This window comes from Nerophis ophidion, linkage group LG02 (genome assembly GCF_033978795.1).
Source record: "Nerophis ophidion isolate RoL-2023_Sa linkage group LG02, RoL_Noph_v1.0, whole genome shotgun sequence".
NCBI classification, from domain to species: Eukaryota; Metazoa; Chordata; class Actinopteri; order Syngnathiformes; family Syngnathidae; genus Nerophis; species Nerophis ophidion.
Genome location: NC_084612.1, coordinates 83475017 through 83494113, shown reverse-complemented (window position 1 = coordinate 83494113; position 19097 = coordinate 83475017). Strand labels below are relative to the sequence as shown.

At 41.2% G+C, this 19097-nt stretch overlaps 1 protein-coding gene across 1 annotated transcript in view; it reads right to left on the bottom strand.

The window, feature by feature from the left end:
• Positions 1–19097, bottom strand: part of LOC133548270 (A disintegrin and metalloproteinase with thrombospondin motifs 18-like) — a 199595-nt gene that overhangs the window by 59302 nt on the left and 121196 nt on the right. The window contains exons 14-15 of the mRNA XM_061893586.1: positions 7686–7816; positions 2499–2622 (exon numbers count right to left, since the gene is read on the bottom strand). Of these exons, the coding sequence (XP_061749570.1) occupies positions 2499–2622; positions 7686–7816 (255 nt within the window). The remainder of the gene's footprint in view (positions 1–2498; positions 2623–7685; positions 7817–19097) is intronic.

Here is a 19097-nt window from a genome sequence, read left to right as displayed (position 1 = left end):
AGGTGTGGGAAAAATCACAAGACTACTTCATCTCTACAGAACTGTTTCATGAGGGGTTTCCTCAATCATCAGGAGAGTTGCCCGTGAATTGAATGTTCATTTCTCTCCCAAAAGCCGTCTAAAAAGAATTTGGCAGTACATCCAACCGGCCTCACAATCGCAGACCATGTGTAACCACACCAGCCCAAGATCCCACATCCAGCCACCCAGAGAGCTGCTGCAACAATTGGAAACTCTCCTGATGATTGAGGGAACCCCTCATGAAACAGTTCTGTAGAGATGAAGTAGTCTTGTGATTTTTCCCACACCTACATATACATATATATATATATATATATATATATATATATATATATATATATATATATATATATATATATATATATATATATATAATTCCTACAGCCAAAAATTCCATTGCAAAAACCGGTTTGAATCAAGAATTGACTCTCAATCGAATCGGAGTTCGATCGAATCTTTAGGTGCCCAAAGATTTCCACCACAAACGTCTTGGTTTCGTTACATAATATCTCTGTCACCTTTTTAAAACCTTGTTGATATATGCCACTGAAAATGTGCCGGCAGAGATCAGGAAAATAAATGAAATTAATAAATTGATTAATTGAGATCACAAATGTTATATTTTTGTATCCAACGATTCATGTTCATAATTTAAATGAGGCAAATTTATGTACTTTAAATTTTTTCTATTACAGACTAAAAACTATGTTAACATTTTTTTTTTACTTGTAATAAGTCGATCAATATTTATTTCCTTTAAAATAATAAGGACAACCTGTGGAGCAGAAGTGTACTAATAACTATTTTATTGACTAATTTGAACTATATATATTATCTTTATTTGATAACAAGCATTTTTTAATATTTATTAATTTATTTTTAAATGAGTCATGGTATTGTCGTGTCATAAATGAGCTATATTCCATGTGTTTTCTGATTCTACGCTAAAAACTCACTCCTGTTACTTGCAGTCTTGTACTCCAATGATTTATCCCCGGTGAAAGAACCTTGTACCGTAATAAAATAAAGTTGCCTGAGATAGACAATTCACAGTTGAAGTAGTTAAATGTGTGTATTATCAGATTTAAAGTTGAATAAAGCTGCAAGCAGCGTTGGTCGGGTCCGCCTTTGGCTGCTGCCCCCGAGACCCACGGCCGGATAGGCGTTAGAAGACGCCTTGGAGCCACTATTTTGAGAATCTAATGCATTGTGAAAGTAATGCAGTTGTTGTATTGAAGTGAAAATATCAAACTTCCTGTTGATTTTTGCTAAAGTATGTTAATTATTAAAATGTAGGTCTAAGTGAGACCTACATAGTGTTTTTTGTTTCATGTCTCTTTGACATTACTACCGGAAGTTACAAGCAGTTTTGTCTGTGTTTTCTTCCTAGGAGCAGTTTGTCCGTGTTGTATTCCTAGGGGGGCGGTAGAGCGCAATTTTGAGTTTTGAGGTTAGGTTTTTTCATCAGATCTCAATTTTTGCCAGACCTGATTTGTGTGTCAAGTTTGGTGAGTTTAGAAGCATTTTAAGGGGGTCAAATAACAGCTCAAAGAGGCAAAAATTACATTTTTTAGGAGACTTTGCACAGGAATTCTTTGAAGGCGCGTAAAATCAAAACCTGAGAACTTATCAAAACTCTGTTCTATGCTTTTAATCAGAATGGTTCAATCTCTCTCCTGTGCGAGTTTGAAGCCAAAACAACAAACGCACTCAGAGGAGATAATGTTTGAAGAAAGGTGACCGGTTTTTACAAAACTTTTATTTTGAAGGGGGGATTGCAAACTTCCTGTTGATTATTGTTGGGGGGTGTCAATCTATGAAATGTAGGTCTAAGCGAGACCTACATAGAGGTTTTTGTTTCATGTCCCTCCGACATTCTTACCGGAAGTTACAAGCAGTTTTGTCTGTGTTTTCTTCCTAGGAGCAGTTTTTTCAGTGTTTTATTCAAAAATAGCGCTAGAGCGCAATTTTGAGTTTTGGGGCTTGGATTTTTTCATTAAATCGCAATATTCGCCAGTCCTTATGTGTGCACCAAGTTTGGTGACTTTTGAAGCATTTTAAAGGGGTCAAAAATTGCATTTTTTGCGCAAATTTTATTTTGAAGGGGTTTTTGCCAACTTCCTGTAGATTTTTGCTGAAAGAAGTGAGTTTATGAAAATTGGGTCTAAGTCAGACCTATATAGGAGTTTTTGTTTCATGTCGCTATGACATTCCTAACAGAAGTTACATGCAGTTTTGTCTGTAATTTTTTCCTAGGGGGCGCTAGAGCGCAATTTTCATTTTGGGGGATTGGTTGCTTAATATGTTGGGAAAGTTCGCTATACCAATGTGTGTGTCAAATTTGGTGAGTTTTGAAGCATGTTAAGGGGGTCAGATTACAGCGAGTAGGTGCGGAATAATAATAAAACACAGCAGTTTCAATAGGGTCCTTGCCCCATGGCCAAGGACCCTAAAAATAGGGAAATGTGCGATCTTACCGTTGGCTCTGTGCTGCAGGGTGTATTGGCCCTTGTACAGTTTGCAGGTGGAGTTGTTCCCTTTACAAACGCCACACGCATCCAGAGAGGCTTTGGAACCTAAAATCTGATCGCAGCCCACGGCCTGCAAAAAAAGCACACCAAAAAATGGGATTTTAGCCTTGCTAGGTGATAGTCATTTGTATGTTAGCCTACTACTGTCATTCGTGGTGTTTGTTTGATTGGCAGCTAGCAACACAACTCCAACTGTTACGGTTGATTGTTGCTTTTCATTGCTTTTCAAGAAATCCCCAAATTGGGATCAAGAAAGAGTGACAACTAATGTCTATTATGTTTACTTTAGGGCTGACAAAATGAGAAAATTAATATTAATATGAATTATATTAATGTGATTAAATCGCAGAAATTATTAATCATGAACACACTTACATTAATCATGCATTTTGTTGTTGTTGTGTACCAGTGGTTGCCCGTGAATTGAATGTTCATTTCTCTCCCCAAAGCCGTCTCAGAGAATTTGGCAGTACATCCAACCGGCCTCACAATCGCAGACCATGTGTAACCAAACCAGCCCAAGATCCTACATCCAGCCACCCAGACAGCTGCTGCAACAATTGGTTTTGTACATCCAAATAATTTCTGCACAAACTGTGAGAAACCGTCTCAGGGAAAGCTCATCTGAATACTCGTCAACCTCATCAAGGTCTCAATATGACTAGAGTCCGTCGTCGTATCGGACTTGAGTGGGCAATGTGCGAGTAGAATCCGACTATTTTACTCCAACACACATCATGAAAGAACTTTAGATAAAACTAACCAAGTTTTTGGGGCAAATAAATGACATGCATTCAAGCGAAACCTGAAAAAACGTTCCTAAATGACATTCTGACAGTAAAATTGCATTTTTTTGCAAATATTGGGGTATTTTCTTAAGCAAATTTCAATCACGCAAGCTAGTAATCATCTGATTAATCTGATTTAAAAAATTAATTAAGACCTAGTTGACTGCAGGAATTTCCACCCGAGCTGCTGCCCGCGAATTGAATGTTCATTTCTTTACCATGAACCGTCTCAGACAATTTGGCAGTACATTCAACCGGCCTCACAATCGCAGACCATGTGTAACCAAACCAGCCCAAGATCCTACATCCAGCCACCCAGACAGCTGCTGCAACAATTGGTTTTGTACATCCAAATAATTTCTGCACAAACTGTGAGAAACCGTCTCAGGGAAAGCTCATCTGAATACTCGTCAACCTCATCAAGGTCTCAATATGACTAGAGTCCGTCGTCGTATCGGACTTGAGTGGGCAATGTGCGAGTAGAATCCGACTATTTTACTCCAACACACATCCTGAAAGAACTTTAGATAAAACTAACCAAGTTTTTGGGGCAAATAAATGACATGCATTCAAGCGAAACCTGAAAAAATGTTCCTAAATGACATTCTGACAGTAAAATTGAATTTTTTTGCAAATATTGGGGTATTTTCTTAAGCAAATTTCAATCACGCAAGCTAGTAATCATCTGATTAATCTGATTTAAAAAATTAATTAAGACCTAGTTGACTGCAGGAATTTCCACCCGAGCTGCTGCCCGCGAATTGAATGTTCATTTCTCTACCATGAGCTGTCTCAGACAATTTGGCAGTACATCCAACCTGCCTCGCAATCGCAGACCATGTGTAACCAAACCAGCCCAAGATCCCACATCCATCCACCCAGACAGCTGCTGCAACAATTGGTTTGTACATCCCCAAAATTTCTGCACAAACTGTGAGAAACCGTCTCAGGGAAAGCTCATCTGAATACTCGTCAACCTCATCAAGGTCTCAATATGACTAGAGTCCGTCGTCGTATCGGACTTGAGTGGGCAATGTGCGAGTAGAATCCGACTATTTTACTCCAACACACATCCTGAAAGAACTTTAGATAAAACTAACCAAGTTTTTTGTGCAAATAAATGACATGCATTCAAGTGAAACCTGAAAAAAACGTTCCTAAATTACATTCTGACAGTAAAATTGCATTTTTGTGCAAATATTGGGGTATTTTCTTAAGCAAATTTTAATCACGCAAGCGAGTAATCATGTGATTAATCTGATTTTAAAAATTAATTAAGACCTAGTTGAATTTCCACCCGAGCTGCTGCCCACGAATTTAATGTTCATTTCTTTACCATGAGCCGTCTCAGACAATTTGGCAGTACATCCAACCAGCCTCACAAACGCAGACCGTGTGTAACCAAACCAGCCCAAGACTTCCACATCCAGCAACCCGGACTGCTGCTGCAACAATTGGTTTGCATAGTCAAAGAATTTCTGCATAAACTGTGAGAAATCGTCTCAATGAAAGCTCATCTGAATACTCGTCAACCTCATCAAGGTCTCAATATGACCAGAGTCCGTCGTCGTATCGGACTTGAATGGGCAATGAGCGAGGAGATTCCGGATTATTTTACTCTAAAACACATCCTGTAAGAACTTTAGATAAAAAATAACTACATTTTTTTGCAAAAAAATTAAGAGCATTCAAGTAAAACCTTAAAAAACGTTTCAGGATAACATTCTGACAATAAAATCAAATTTTTGTGCAAATATTGGGGTATTTCATTAAACAAATTTCAGTTACGCCAGCAAGTAATCATGTGATTAATCTGATTTGAAAAATTAATTAAGACCTCGTTAACATTATTTTTTAAATTGAATGTTCATTTCTCTACCATAAGCCGTCTCAGAAAATTTGGCAGTACATCCAACCGGCATACTCGGCGGACAAGTCAGCCATTGAGCATGTCCGGGATGCTGTGGATCGACGTGTTCCAATTCCTGCCAGTATCCAGCCGTTGAAAAGGAGTGGACCAACATTCACTTACACAGGTCTAGACAGATTTGTGACCGATACTTGGGAGGAATATCAATCAATCAATGTTTATTTATATAGCCCTAAATCACAAATGTATCAAAGGGCTGCACAAGCCACAACAACATCCTCGGTTCAGATCCCACATCAGGGCAAGGAAAAACTCAACCCAATGGGACAATGAGGAACCTTGGAGAGGTACAGATGTGAGGACCCCCTTACCCTAGGGCTACTAGTGCGAAGGACGTCGAGTGGATCTAGCATAATATTGTGAGAGTCCAGTCCATAGTGGATCCAACATAATAGCGAGAGTCCAGTCCATAGTGGATCTAATATAATACTGAGAGTCCAGTCCATAGTGGATCTAACATAATAGTGAGAGTCCAGTCCATAGTGGATCTAGCATAATAGTGTGAGAGCCCAGTCCATTGTGGATCTAGCATAATACTGTGAAAGTCCAGTCCATATTGGATCTAACATAATACTGATAGTCCAGTCCATATTGGACCCAACATAATAGTGAGAGTCCAGTCCATAGTGGATCTAGCATAATAGTGAGAGTCCAGTCCATAGTGGATCCAGCATAATAGTGAGAGTCCAGTCCATAGTGGATCTAACATAATAGTGAGAGTCCAGTCCATAGTGGATCTAACATAATAGTGAGAGTCCAGTCCATAGTGGATCTAACATAATAGTGAGAGTCCAGTCCATAGTGGATCTGACATAATAGTGAGAGTCCAGTCCATAGCGGATCTAACATAATAGTGGGAGTCCAGTCCATAGTGGATCTAACATAATAATACTGAGAGTCCAGTCCATAGTGGATCTAACATAATAGTGAGAGTCCAGTCCATAGTGGATCCAACATAATAGTGAGAGTCCAGTCCATAGTAGATCTAACATAATAGTGAGAGTCCAGTCCATAGTGGATCTAACATAATAGTGAGAGTCCAGTCCATAGTGGATCTAACATAATAGCGAGAGTCCAGTCCATAGTAGATCTAACATAATAGTGAGAGTCCAGTCCATAATGGATCTAACATAATAGTGAGAGTCCAGTCCACAGTGGATCAAACATAATAGTGAGAGTCCAGTCCATAGTAGATCTAACATAATAGTGCGAGTCCAGTCCATAGTGGATCTAACATAATAGTGAGAGTCCAGTCCGTAGTGGATCTAACATAATAGTGAGAGTCCAGTCCATAGTGGATCTAACATAATAGTGGGAGTCCAGTCCATAGTGGATCTGACATAATAGTCTGAGAGTCCAGTCCATAGTGGATCCAACATAATAGCGAGAGTCCAGTCCATAGTGGATCTAACTAAATAGTGAGAGTCCAGTCCATAGTGGATCTAACATAATAGTGAGAGTCAAGTCCATAGTGGATCTAGCATAATAGCGAGAGTCCAGTCCATAGTGGATCTAACATAATCGTGTGGGAGTCCAGTCCATAGAGGATCTAACATAATAGTGTGAGTCCAGTCCATAGTTGAACTAACATAATAGCGAGAGTCCAGTCCATAGTGGATCTAACATAATAGTGAGAGTCCAGTCCATAGCGGGGCCAGCAGGAGACCATCCCGAGCGGAGACCCGTCCTCAGCTAAGAGATGTCCCAAACCGATGCACAGGCGAGCGGCCCAACCCGAGTCCCGACTTTGGACAGCCAGCACTTCATCCGTGGGACCAGGTCTTGTCCAAGTTCTACATCTTCGAGTTCAACTCATGCGAAAACGGGAGCAAAAACAGAAGTGTTGCGTTTATATTTGGGTACAACCAGACCTTAGGCAGAACCTGAATAAAGCTTAGCTTATTTATGTTGGACTGGGAGAAGCCGGGACACATCTGCTCTTCGCGGATGATAAAGTGAAAGGGTTATCTAAAGCGGCGTATTATGTGTCGCCACATCCAGTCCGGTCCTGGACCACTGCATGTGCAGGACTATGTACCGTGCGCCACAAGCACCATAATTGCTGACACCGGTTCACGTCCGTGTCAATTCAAGCCCGGGTCTGGCGGGCCGCCAACAGCAACACTGTGGCGACTCCTTGGGATTCAGTGAGCGGCCCAAAGTTTTCTGCTCCGCGTCCCCCCCCAAACTTGACAAAGTAAGTGTCGACGCCTCGGTTTAGGTCGGACCGCAAGACGGAGGAAAGACCATGGTCAGAGTTTTGAAATTATCGTTTAGAAACGCGCTCTTGACAGCCGCTGAAAGGCGACACTTGCGGTCCTTTTGCCCGCAGCCGAGGCCACCTGACTTTCCCGCTGCGGACCCGGCATTGGAGTTCCATTCGACGGGACGGCAAGTAGAAGAGAGTGAAAATACCTCGCAAACCCCGTCGATGCAGACGTCGCCTTTGTGGTCGGAGCAGGAGGTGCCGTCTTTGACCTTGCCGGACATGGCGAAGAAGAAGTCGAAGTCCACGGCGCTGCAGTACAGCTTGCAGACGTCTTCGTCTGCGGAAGCATCCGGAAACGTTCACTTTTAGATCAATGGCCACTTCCCGGTTTGAAATAAACAAAACAACGTTTGAAACCCACTACCACCGACCACGAGGTCTGAGAGTTTACACCAGGGGTAGGGAACCTATGGGTCTAGAGCCAGATGCAGTCTCGGATAAAACTTAGCTGACGTTGCTTAACACGATAAGTAATGGATAATAACGATGGTAAGCACAGTGTTAAAAATAACGTTCAAGTCATACAACTTTTTAATTCAACCATCCGTTTTCCATCGCACCTGTCCAATGGTAAAAAGTAATATATTTATTATTGGTTCGATTAAAAATAACGATTATTATGTTGAGGGTCAATTTGACCCATTTCCGTTTTTGTGTTGATCAAAGTACTGGTCATCCTTTCTTTTTCTTGCTGAAATTTGGCGACTTTTCCTCATGAACTGGTGTGTAAAAATCTGGACACTTTGTTGTGTAGCGGAATGTCTTGCAGAGTTTGCATTATCTCAGGATTCAAAGAACATTATAGTCATAATTTTACACATCTAGTAGTAATAGTATTTTTACACATTTAGTAGTTGTAGCACTTGTACACATTTAGTAGTAATTATACTTTTACACAATTAGTAGTTGTAGTACTTTTACACATTAAATCGTTGTAGTACGTTAACCCATTTAATAGTAGTTGTAGTACTTTTACACATTAAATAGTTGTAGTACGTTCAAGTCATAAAACTTTTTAATTCAACCATCCGTTTTCTATCGCACCTGTCCAATGGTAAGAAGTAATATATTTATTATTGGTGCAATTAAAAATAACGATTATTATGTTAAGGGTCAATTTGACCCATTTCAGTTTTTGTGTTGATCAAAGTACTGGTCATCCTTTCTTTTTCTTGCTGAAATTTGGCGACTTTTCCTCATGAACTGGTGTGTAAAAATCTGGACACTTTGTTGTGTAGCGGAATGTCTTGCAGAGTTTGCATTATCTCAGGATTCAAAGAACATTATAGTCATATTGAGTCAAAAAAATACATTTTGCATTTGTAACATTTAAAAAAAAGCATATGTTTCGAGTAAAACTCCCAAAGATGCATTATTTCAGGCGTTATTTGTGTTGACCCTGCGATGAGGTGGCGACTGGTCCAGGGTGTACCCCGCCTTCCGCCCGATTGTAGCTGAGATAGGCGCCAGCGCCCCCCACGCCCCCAAAAGGGAATAAGCGGTAGAAAATCGATGGATGGATGGATGGTTATTAGCCATTTTGCATGTGTTGTTTAGAAGTTATGTTTGAAAAAATGTTTATTGCTTTTTCGCATTATCTCAAGATTCTAAGAACATTATAGTCATCATTTTACACATCTAGTAGTAATAGTATTTTTACACATTTAGTAGTTGTAGCACTTGTACACATTTAGTAGTAATTATACTTTTACACAATTAGTAGTTGTAGTACTTTTACACATTAAATAGTTGTAGTACGTTTACCCATTTAATAGTAGTTGTAGTACTTTTACACATTTAGTTGTCGTTGCAATACTTTAACACATTTAGTGGTAGTAGTACCTTTACGCATTTAGTGGTAGTAGTACTTTTACACATTTAGTAGTTGTTTTACTTGTACACATTTAGTAGTAGTTCTAGTACGTTTACACATTTAATAGTAGTAGTAGTACTTTTACACATTTATTAGTAGTTGTACTTTTACACATTCAGTTGTCGTAGTACTTTTACACATTTAGTTGCCGTTGCAATACTTTAACACATTTAGTGGTAGTAGTACTTTTACACATTTAGTGGTAGTAGTACTTTTACACATTTAGTAGTTGTAATACTTTTACACATTTAGTAGTTGTAATACTTTTACACATTTAGTAGTTGTTTTACTTGTACACATTTAGTAGTAGTTCTAGTAGGTTTACACATTTAATAGTAGTAGTAGTACTTTCACACATTCATTAGAAGTTGTACTTTTACACATTCAGTTGTCGTTGTATTACTTTTACACATTTAGTAGTAGTAGTAATTTGACACATTTATAAGTTGTAGTACTTTTACACATTTAGTAGTTTTAGCAATTTGACACATTTAGTCGTAGTTCTAGTATTTTTACACATTTAGAAGTTGTAGTACTTTTACACATTTAGTAGTTGTTATACTTTTACACATTTAGTATACAAATATGGTGTTGCGGGTCATTTTGACCCAGATACTTTAATGTGGGTTTATAGCCAAAATAAACAAGTCTCTTTGATGTACTTTTTACTTTGATGTACAGTTATTTGTATTGTGATTGCTTCTGAGACCCAGAGAGGGAACTTTGTCACACTTGTCCTTGTCACTGTTCTCATGTCATCTCTTTGACAAACTCACCAAAAATGAGCTCCAGAAGGATGACATCTGGGGAGACAAGGACAAGTGTGAGAAAGTTCCCTCTCTTCACACACCTGGCTCTGGGTCTCAGAGACAATCCAATTACAAACAATTGTACATCAAAGTAAAAAGTACATCAAGGAGACACGTTTATTTTTGGACCTGAACAGCTATTTACCCACATTAAAGCGCCTGGGTCAAAATGACTCGCAACATCATCTTTTTATACAAACTCTGCACAAACATTCCACTACACAACAAAGGGTCCAGATTTTACACAGCAGTTCAAGACCCTAGATGAGGAAAAGTCACCAGATTTCAGCCAGAAAAAGACAGGATAACCAGTACTTTGATCAACACAAAAACTGAAATGGGTCAAATTGACCCTTAACATAATACAATTGGAATAAAAAAATGTAATGTATGTCACTTTTCAAAATGTTTATATAACCTAAAATAAAATTGTTATTGGTTTAACCTGTTTTCTTGACTGTTTTGAGTGCATTTACACAGTACGGGTCAAAACGACCCGCAACATAATCAATGTAATTTTTTTCAACATAATACAAGGGTTAAAAAGAATAAGAGACTTATTATACTCTAAAAATGTTGGTCTTGTCAAGACCTGGACTACGGTTTGGTTGTTTTTCTCCGTGGTGCAAAGCGATTGGAACGGACATGGCGTGAAAGTAACGACATCTTTAATCTTAACCTCGAAAATATTACAAAAACAAAGGGTATAAACAAAAGGCGCTCTCAGTGGAGGTTAAAAAGTTGGCTATGAAAACTAAAACTCGCACAATGGGAGAACTATGAACATAAAATAAAACTTATAAACTATGGCATGAAAAACATACTTGGACCCTAGAAAGAGCACGGATCGTCGGCATGGATAACGTAGGTGTGTAGGAGGTGACAGAGGGTGAGTAGAAGGTGATGTCGCTAGGCTGACTGCCTGGCAACTGCAGGCTTCAATGGTGACGTGGTGATTGACAACAGGTACGTGAGTGCAAGTAAATCAGGTGTGTGAGTCGTGAAAACAGGCGAACTGATTGGTGGAGTCATGGAAACAAAAACAAACCAGGGTGCGCAAAAACAGGAGCTAATGGAGTCAAAAACCAAACAGAACATAACTAAACAGAACATGATCAGGTCTTACTTAAAAATGCACGCATTTAGTTGTATTCAGTGTTTAAAAAATATTATACGGCTCTCACAGAAATGCATTTTGAAATATTTGGCTTAATGGCTCTGTCAACCAAAAAGGTTCCCGACCCCTGGTTTATACAGTGGGGCTAAAAAGTATTTAGTCAGCCAGCGATTGTGCAAGTTCTCCCACTTAAAATGATGACAGAGGTCTGTAATGTTCATCATAGGTACACTTCAACTGTGAGAGACAGAGTGTGAAAAAATAATCCAGGAATTCACATTGTAGGAATTTTTAAGAATTTATGTGTAAATTATGGTGGAAAATAAGTATTTGGTCAACCATTCAAAGGTTTTGGATCAAAATCTCACGATACATGGCCCCGTTCATTCTTTCCTTAACACGGATCAATCGTCCTGTCCCCTTAGCAAAAAAAAACATCTCCAAAGCATGATGTTTCCACCCCCATGCTTCACAGTAGGTATGGTGTTCTTGGGATGCAACTCAGTATTCTTCTTCCTCCAAACACCACCAGTTGAGTTTATAGCAAAATGGATACATGGATGATACAGCAGAGGATTGGGAGAATGTCATGTGGTCAGATGAAACCAAAATAGAACTTTTTGGTATGAACTCAACTGGTCATGTTTGGAGGAAGAAGAATACCAAACACAGCATTTATTTGTACAACCCAATCCAAACAACCTTTCCTAGTCATGGTGCAAAAAAAAAAAAAAAGTTCAACCGGCACGAAGTCAACACACTTTGTCACACATAACAAAACCTGTTATAATAAAAAAAAAGTCCAAGCACCATAAAATTCAAAATTACACCCATTTAAATCCGTTGCAAGGCATGATGGGAAAAATGCAAAAAACTAGGTCCACATTGTCCATGTTTGACTTTTAGCTGCTTGATATTTCTGACTGATTACAAAGCGTTGAAGAGGTCATCACAGAAGTAAACATGGTAGGAGTCCAACTTTTACATACTATTATTTATATATACTTTATATGATATTACTATAATTATATTATATCAATTATTAACTATATATCCATTATGTTATTATTATATGTACACAAACACACACGAATATATATATATATATATATATATATATATATATATATATATATATATATATATATATATATATATATATATATATATATATATATATATATATATATATATATATACATATATATATACATATATATACTGTATATACATACATACATACATATATACACATACATACATATATATATATATATATGTATGTATATATACATACATACATACATACATATATATATATATATATATGTATATATATATATATATGTATATAAACATATAGTTACTTTGCATGTAGTCAGTTTTCGACCTAACTTTAGTCCAATCCACCCCCCCAGTTAAAAAGTTTGTACACCCCTGACCTAAAGGGTCCACACATGTGCAAAGGCTACATCACTTCCTGTCTCACACTGTTTAAATGTAACTTAGATAATGGGTTTCACTATGTAAAGCTCTTTGAGTCACTAGAGAAAAAGCGCTATATAAATATAATTCACTTCACTAAAAATAAAATACCCGACCGGTGTCAGTAGTGTGTCGTTCATTGAAATGGCAGAGGAGTGAAAGTGGTTAAAAATTCGCCATTTTATGTCTTTTTGTATATTGTATACCGTATTTCCTTGAATTACTTCGCAAAATAATTAGCGCATGCTTAACATTACCGCCGGCTCAGGATTAACGCCAGGTCAAACTCGTTTCGCAAAATAATTAGCATATGCCTAGAATTTCCACAGGGTCAAACTCGTCACGTCACGAGTGAGACTTCACCTGTCATCATTTTCAAAATGGAGGAGGCTGATTTCAATCATTTGAAATCGGATAAAGGGAAGAAGACTAAGAGCTATTCAGTAGGATTTAAGGTCCAAGCTATTGAATATGCTAAAAAGAACAGTAAGCAGCTATGTTTTATTAATATACCGTAGCTGCGTGTGTCAAATATATGATCCATTAAATGACTCCCGCCTTCTGGTGGTAGAGGGCGCTAGTGATCCTTCTTGCGACTACTCGGCTGCAGAAGAAGTGACAACAAGCAGTGATCGTTAATTTTTTCCTCTCGCTTGCACTTTTAACATGGAGGATTACATATCTAAAATAAAACCGTTTTCTAAACTGGACTTTCAATCAAAGCAGGAGGTAATAAAGGAAGATCTCCATCGAGACATAGAGACTTTTAAAACTGAAGAAAGATAAGGAAGACTTCTATGAACAAGTTATCGATGCTTTTGATCAGAAGGAGCTGCGTATGGGCTTTATTTATAAGTAAAGGTAAGACCATTTTATTAAATGTGCTTTTCATGATGGTATCCTTACATCACACTCAAATTTATAAGCGCAGGCCTAAATTTACCGCATGCTTTTTGGTAAGCGCCGGAGTGAGAAGAGGTTTTAAATTAATTAGCGCCCCGGCGGAAATTCAAGGAAATACGGTATTTTAGTATCATTGTTCTCTTTTACTCCGAGGTAAGCTATTTTTTTTTTGGACAAAACATGGATAAACATTTAAATATGTGGCATCGCAGAAGCTCCGTCGTAAGCTTGAAAAAAGGAAGTGACGCGGTCTTCGCGCAAGCGTGAAGTTCCGGTTTTGAGCAAAACGCTTCGGACTTTAAACTATTGGATAAACTTACTCCTTTTTTGTGGAGTTAATTCATAATCCTCGGTTCTTGTCGCCTCTCGTTTTTTCAAAAGCCGTAGAATATAATAATCTAGGAGGTCTCTTCCCGGTAACAGGCTCCCAATCGGTCCCCGTCTCGAAGTACTTGTTTTGAACCAGTGGAAAACCTCAAAAACTGCACCAACCCCAGTAGTTACCAGGAATATTATCATATCGAGTCTGGTACTTGCGCCTACCTTCACAAACGACAAATCTCCCGGGTCGTTCTGCCAAAACCAGACTGACTTAGCAAAGGTGGTTGTTGGGGTTAAACCTGGACTCAGAAGACAGGCACTGACAACGAAGTCTTCTCTGGGGGATTTATTGTCTGCTTGAAAATTTGAGTCTGAGCAGCTGCCCGCGGTTGAAATGAACGACAACAAAGGTGACTTGGCCCGAGGTCCCGAAACCTCAAGAACAGCCCCAACCCCAGTAGTTACCGGGAATATTGTCATATTGAGTCTGGTACTTGCGCCTAGCTTCCGGGTCGTTCTGCCAAAACCAGACTGACTGACTTAGCAAAGGTGGTTGTTGAGGTTAAACCTGGACTCAGAAGACAGGCACTGACAACGAAGTCTTCTCTGGGGCTTTATTGTCTGCTTCAAAATTCGAGTCTGAGCAGCTGCCCGAGGTTGAAATGAACGACAACAAAGGTGACTTGGCCCGAGGTCCCGAAACCTCAAGAACTGCACCAACCCCAGTAGTTACCAGGAATATTGTCATATCGAGGCTGGTACTTGCGCCTACCTTCACAAACGACAAATCTCCCGGGTCGTTCTGCCAAAACCAGACTGACTGACTAAGCAAAGGTGGTTGTTGGGGTTAAACCTGGACTCGGAAGACAGGCACTGACAACAAAGTCTTCTCTGGGGTTTTATTGTCTGCTTCAAAATTCGAGTCTGAGCAGCTGCCCGCGGTTGAAATGAACGACAACAAAGGTGACTTGAGCCGAGGTCCCGAAACCTCAAGAACTGCCCCAACCCCAGTAGTTACCAGGAATATTGTCATATCGAGTCTGGTACTTGCGCCTACCTTCACAAACAACAAATCTCCCGGGTCGTTCTGCCAAAACCAGACTGACTTAGCAAAGGTGGTTGTTGGGGTTAAACCTGGACTCAGAAGACAGGCACTGACAATGAAGTCTTCTCTGGGGATTTATTGTCTGCTTCAGAATTCGAGTCTGAGCAGCTGCCCACGGTTGAAATGAACGACAACAAAGGTGACTTGGCCCGAGGTCTCGAAACCTCAAGAACTGCCGCAACCCCTGTAGTTACCAGGAATATTGTCATATCGAGTCTGGTACTTGCGCCTAGCTTCACAAACGACAAATCTCTTCAGTCGTTCTGCCAAAACCAGACTGACTGACTAAGCAAAGGTGGTTGTTGGGGTTGAACCTGGACTCAGATGACAGGCACTGACAACAAAGTCTTCTCTGGGGTATTTACTGTCTGCTTCAAAATTCAAGTCTGAGCAGCTGCCCGCGGTTGAAATGAACGACAACAAAGGTGACTTGGCCCGAGGTCCCGAAACCTCAAGAACTGCCCCAACCCCCGTAGTTACCAGGAATATTGTCATATCGAGTCTGGTACTTGCACCTACCTTCCGGGTCGTTCTGCCAAAACCAGACTGACTGACTGAGCAAAGGTGGTTGTTGGGGTTAAACCTGGACTCGGAAGACAGGCACTGACAACGAAGTCTTCTCTGGGGATTTATTGTCTGCTTGAAAATTCGAGTCTGAGCAGCTGCCCGCGGTTGAAACGAACGACAACAAAGGTGACGTGGCCCGAGCTCCTGAAACCTCAAGAACTGCCGCAACCCCAGTAGTTACCAGGAATATTGTCATATTGAGTCTGGTACTTGCGCCTACCTTCCGGGTCGTTCTGCCAAAATCAGACTGACTGACTAAGCAAAGGTGGTTGTTGGGGTTAAACCTGGACTCAGAAGACAGGCACTGACAACGAAGTCTTCTCTGGGGGATTTATTGTCTGCTTGAAAATTCGAGTCTGAGCAGCTGCCCGCGGTTGAAATGAACGACAACAAAGGTGACTTGAGCCGAGGTCCCGAAACCTCAAGAACTGCCCCAACCCCAGTAGTTACCAGGAATATTGTCATATCGAGTCTCGAACTTGCGCCTACCTTTCGGGTCGTTCTGTCAAAACCAGACTGACTGACTTAGCAAAGGTGGTTGTTGGGGTTAAACCTGGACTCAGAAGACAGGCACTGACAACGAAGTCTTCTCTGGGGATTTATTGTTTGCTTCAAAATTTGAGTCTGAGCAGCTGCCCGCGGTTGAAATGAACGACAACAAAGGTGACTTGAGCCGAGGTCCCGAAACCTCAAGAACTGCCGCAACCCCTGTAGTTACCAGGAATATTGTCATATCGAGTCTGGTACTTGCGCCTACCTTCACAAACGACATATCTCCCGGGTCGTTCCGCCAAAACCAGACTGACTGACTGAGCAAAGGTGGTTGTTGGGGTTAAACCTGGACTCAGAAGACAGGCACTGACAACAAAGTCTTCTCTGGGGCTTTATTGTCTGTTTCAAAATTCGAGTCTGAGCAGCTGCCCGCGGTTGAAATGAACGACAACAAAGGTGACTTGGCCCGAGGTCCCGAAACCTCAAGAACTGCCCCAACCCCAGTAGTTACCAGGAATATTGTCATATTGAGTCTCGAACTTGCGCCTACCTTTCGGGTCGTTCTGCCAAAACCAGACTGACTGACTGAGCAAAGGTGGTTGTTGGGGTTAAACCTGGACTCAGAAGACAGGCACTGACAACGAAGTCTTCTCTGGGGTTTTATTGTCTGCTTCAAACTTCGAGTCTGAGCAGCTGCCCGCGGTTGAAATGAACGACAACAAAGGTGACTTGGCCCGAGGTCCCGAAACCTCAAGAACTGCACCAACCCCAGTAGTTACCAGGAATATTGTCATATCGAGGCTGGTACTTGCGCCTACCTTCACAAACGACAAATCTCCCGGGTCGTTCTGCCAAAACCAGACTGACTGAGTAAGCAAAGGTGGTTGTTGGGGTTGAACCTGGCCTCAGAAGACAGGCACTGACAACGAAGTCTTCTCTGGGGCTTTATTGTCTGCTTCAGAATTCGAGTCTGAGCAGCTGCCCACGGTTGAAATGAACGACAACAAAGGTGACTTGGCCCGAGGTCTCGAAACCTCAAGAACTGCCGCAACCCCTGTAGTTACCAGGAATATTGTCATATCGAGTCTGGTACTTGCGCCTAGCTTCACAAACGACAAATCTCTTCAGTCGTTCTGCCAAAACCAGACTGACTGACTAAGCAAAGGTGGTTGTTGGGGTTGAACCTGGACTCAGATGACAGGCACTGACAACAAAGTCTTCTCTGGGGTATTTATTGTCTGCTTCAAAATTCATGTCTGAGCAGCTGCCCGCGGTTGAAATGAACGACAACAAAGGTGACTTGGCCCGAGCTCCCGAAACCTCAAGAACTGCCGCAACCCCTTTAGTTACCAGGAATATTGTCATATTGAGTCTGGTACTTGCGCCTACCTTTCGGGTCGTTCTGCCAAAATCAGACTGACTGACTAAGCAAAGGTGGTTGTTGGGGTTAAACCTGGACTCAGAAGACAGGCACTGACAACGAAGTCTTCTCTGGGGTTTTATTGTCTGCTTGAAAATTCGAGTCTGAGCAGCTGCCCGCGGTTGAAATGAACAACAACAAAGGTGACTTGGCCCGAGGTCCCGAAACCTCAAGAACTGCCCCAGCCCCTGTAGTTACCAGGAATATTGTCATATCGAGTCTGGTACTTGCGCCTACCTTCCGGGTCGTTCTGCCAAAATCAGACTGACTGAGTAAGCAAAGGTGGTTGTTGGGGTTGAACCTGGCCTCAGAAGACAGGCACTGACAACGAAGTCTTCTCTGGGGATTTATTGTCTGCTTGAAAATTCGAGTCTGAGCAGCTGCCCGCGGTTGAAATGAACGACAACAAAGGTGACTTGGCCCGAGCTCCCGAAACCTCAAGAACTGCCGCAACCCCTTTAGTTACCAGGAATATTGTCATATTGAGTCTGGTACTTGCGCCTACCTTTCGGGTCGTTCTGCCAAAATCAGACTGACTGACTAAGCAAAGGTGGTTGTTGGGGTTAAACCTGGACTCAGAAGACAGGCACTGACAACGAAGTCTTCTCTGGGGTTTTATTGTCTGCTTGAAAATTCGAGTCTGAGCAGCTGCCCGCGGTTGAAATGAACAACAACAAAGGTGACTTGGCCCGAGGTCCCGAAACCTCAAGAACTGCCCCAGCCCCTGTAGTTACCAGGAATATTGTCATATCGAGTCTGGTACTTGCGCCTACCTTCCGGGTCGTTCTGCCAAAATCAGACTGACTGAGTAAGCAAAGGTGGTTGTTGGGGTTGAACCTGGCCTCAGAAGACAGGCACTGACAACGAAGTCTTCTCTGGGGATTTATTGTCTGCTTGAAAATTCGAGTCTGAGCAGCTGCCCGCGGTTGAAATGAACGACAACAAAGGTGACTTGGCCCGAGGTCCCGAAACCTCAAGAACTGCCGCAACCCCTGTAGTTACCAGGAATATTGTCATATTGAGTCTGGTACTTGCGCCTACCTTCCGGGTCGTTCTGCCAAAACCAGACTGACTGACTAAGCAAAGGTGGTTGTTGGGGTTAAACCTGGACTCAGAAGACAGGCACTGACAACAAAGTCTTCTCTGGGGTTTTATTGTCTGCTTGAAAATTCGAGTCTGAGCAGCTGCCCGCGGTTGAAATGAACGACAACAAAGGTGACTTGGCCCGAGGTCCCGAAACCTCAAGAACTGCCCCAACCCCAGTAGTTACCAGGAATATTGTCATATCGAGTCTGGTACTTGCGCCTACCTTCACAAACGACAAATCTCCCGGGTCGTTCTGCCAAAACCAGACAGACTGACTAAGCAAAGGTGGTTGTTGGGGTTGAACCTGGACTCGGAAGACAGGCACTGACAACGAAGTCTTCTTTGGGCGATTTATTGTCTGCTTGAAAATTCGAGTCTGA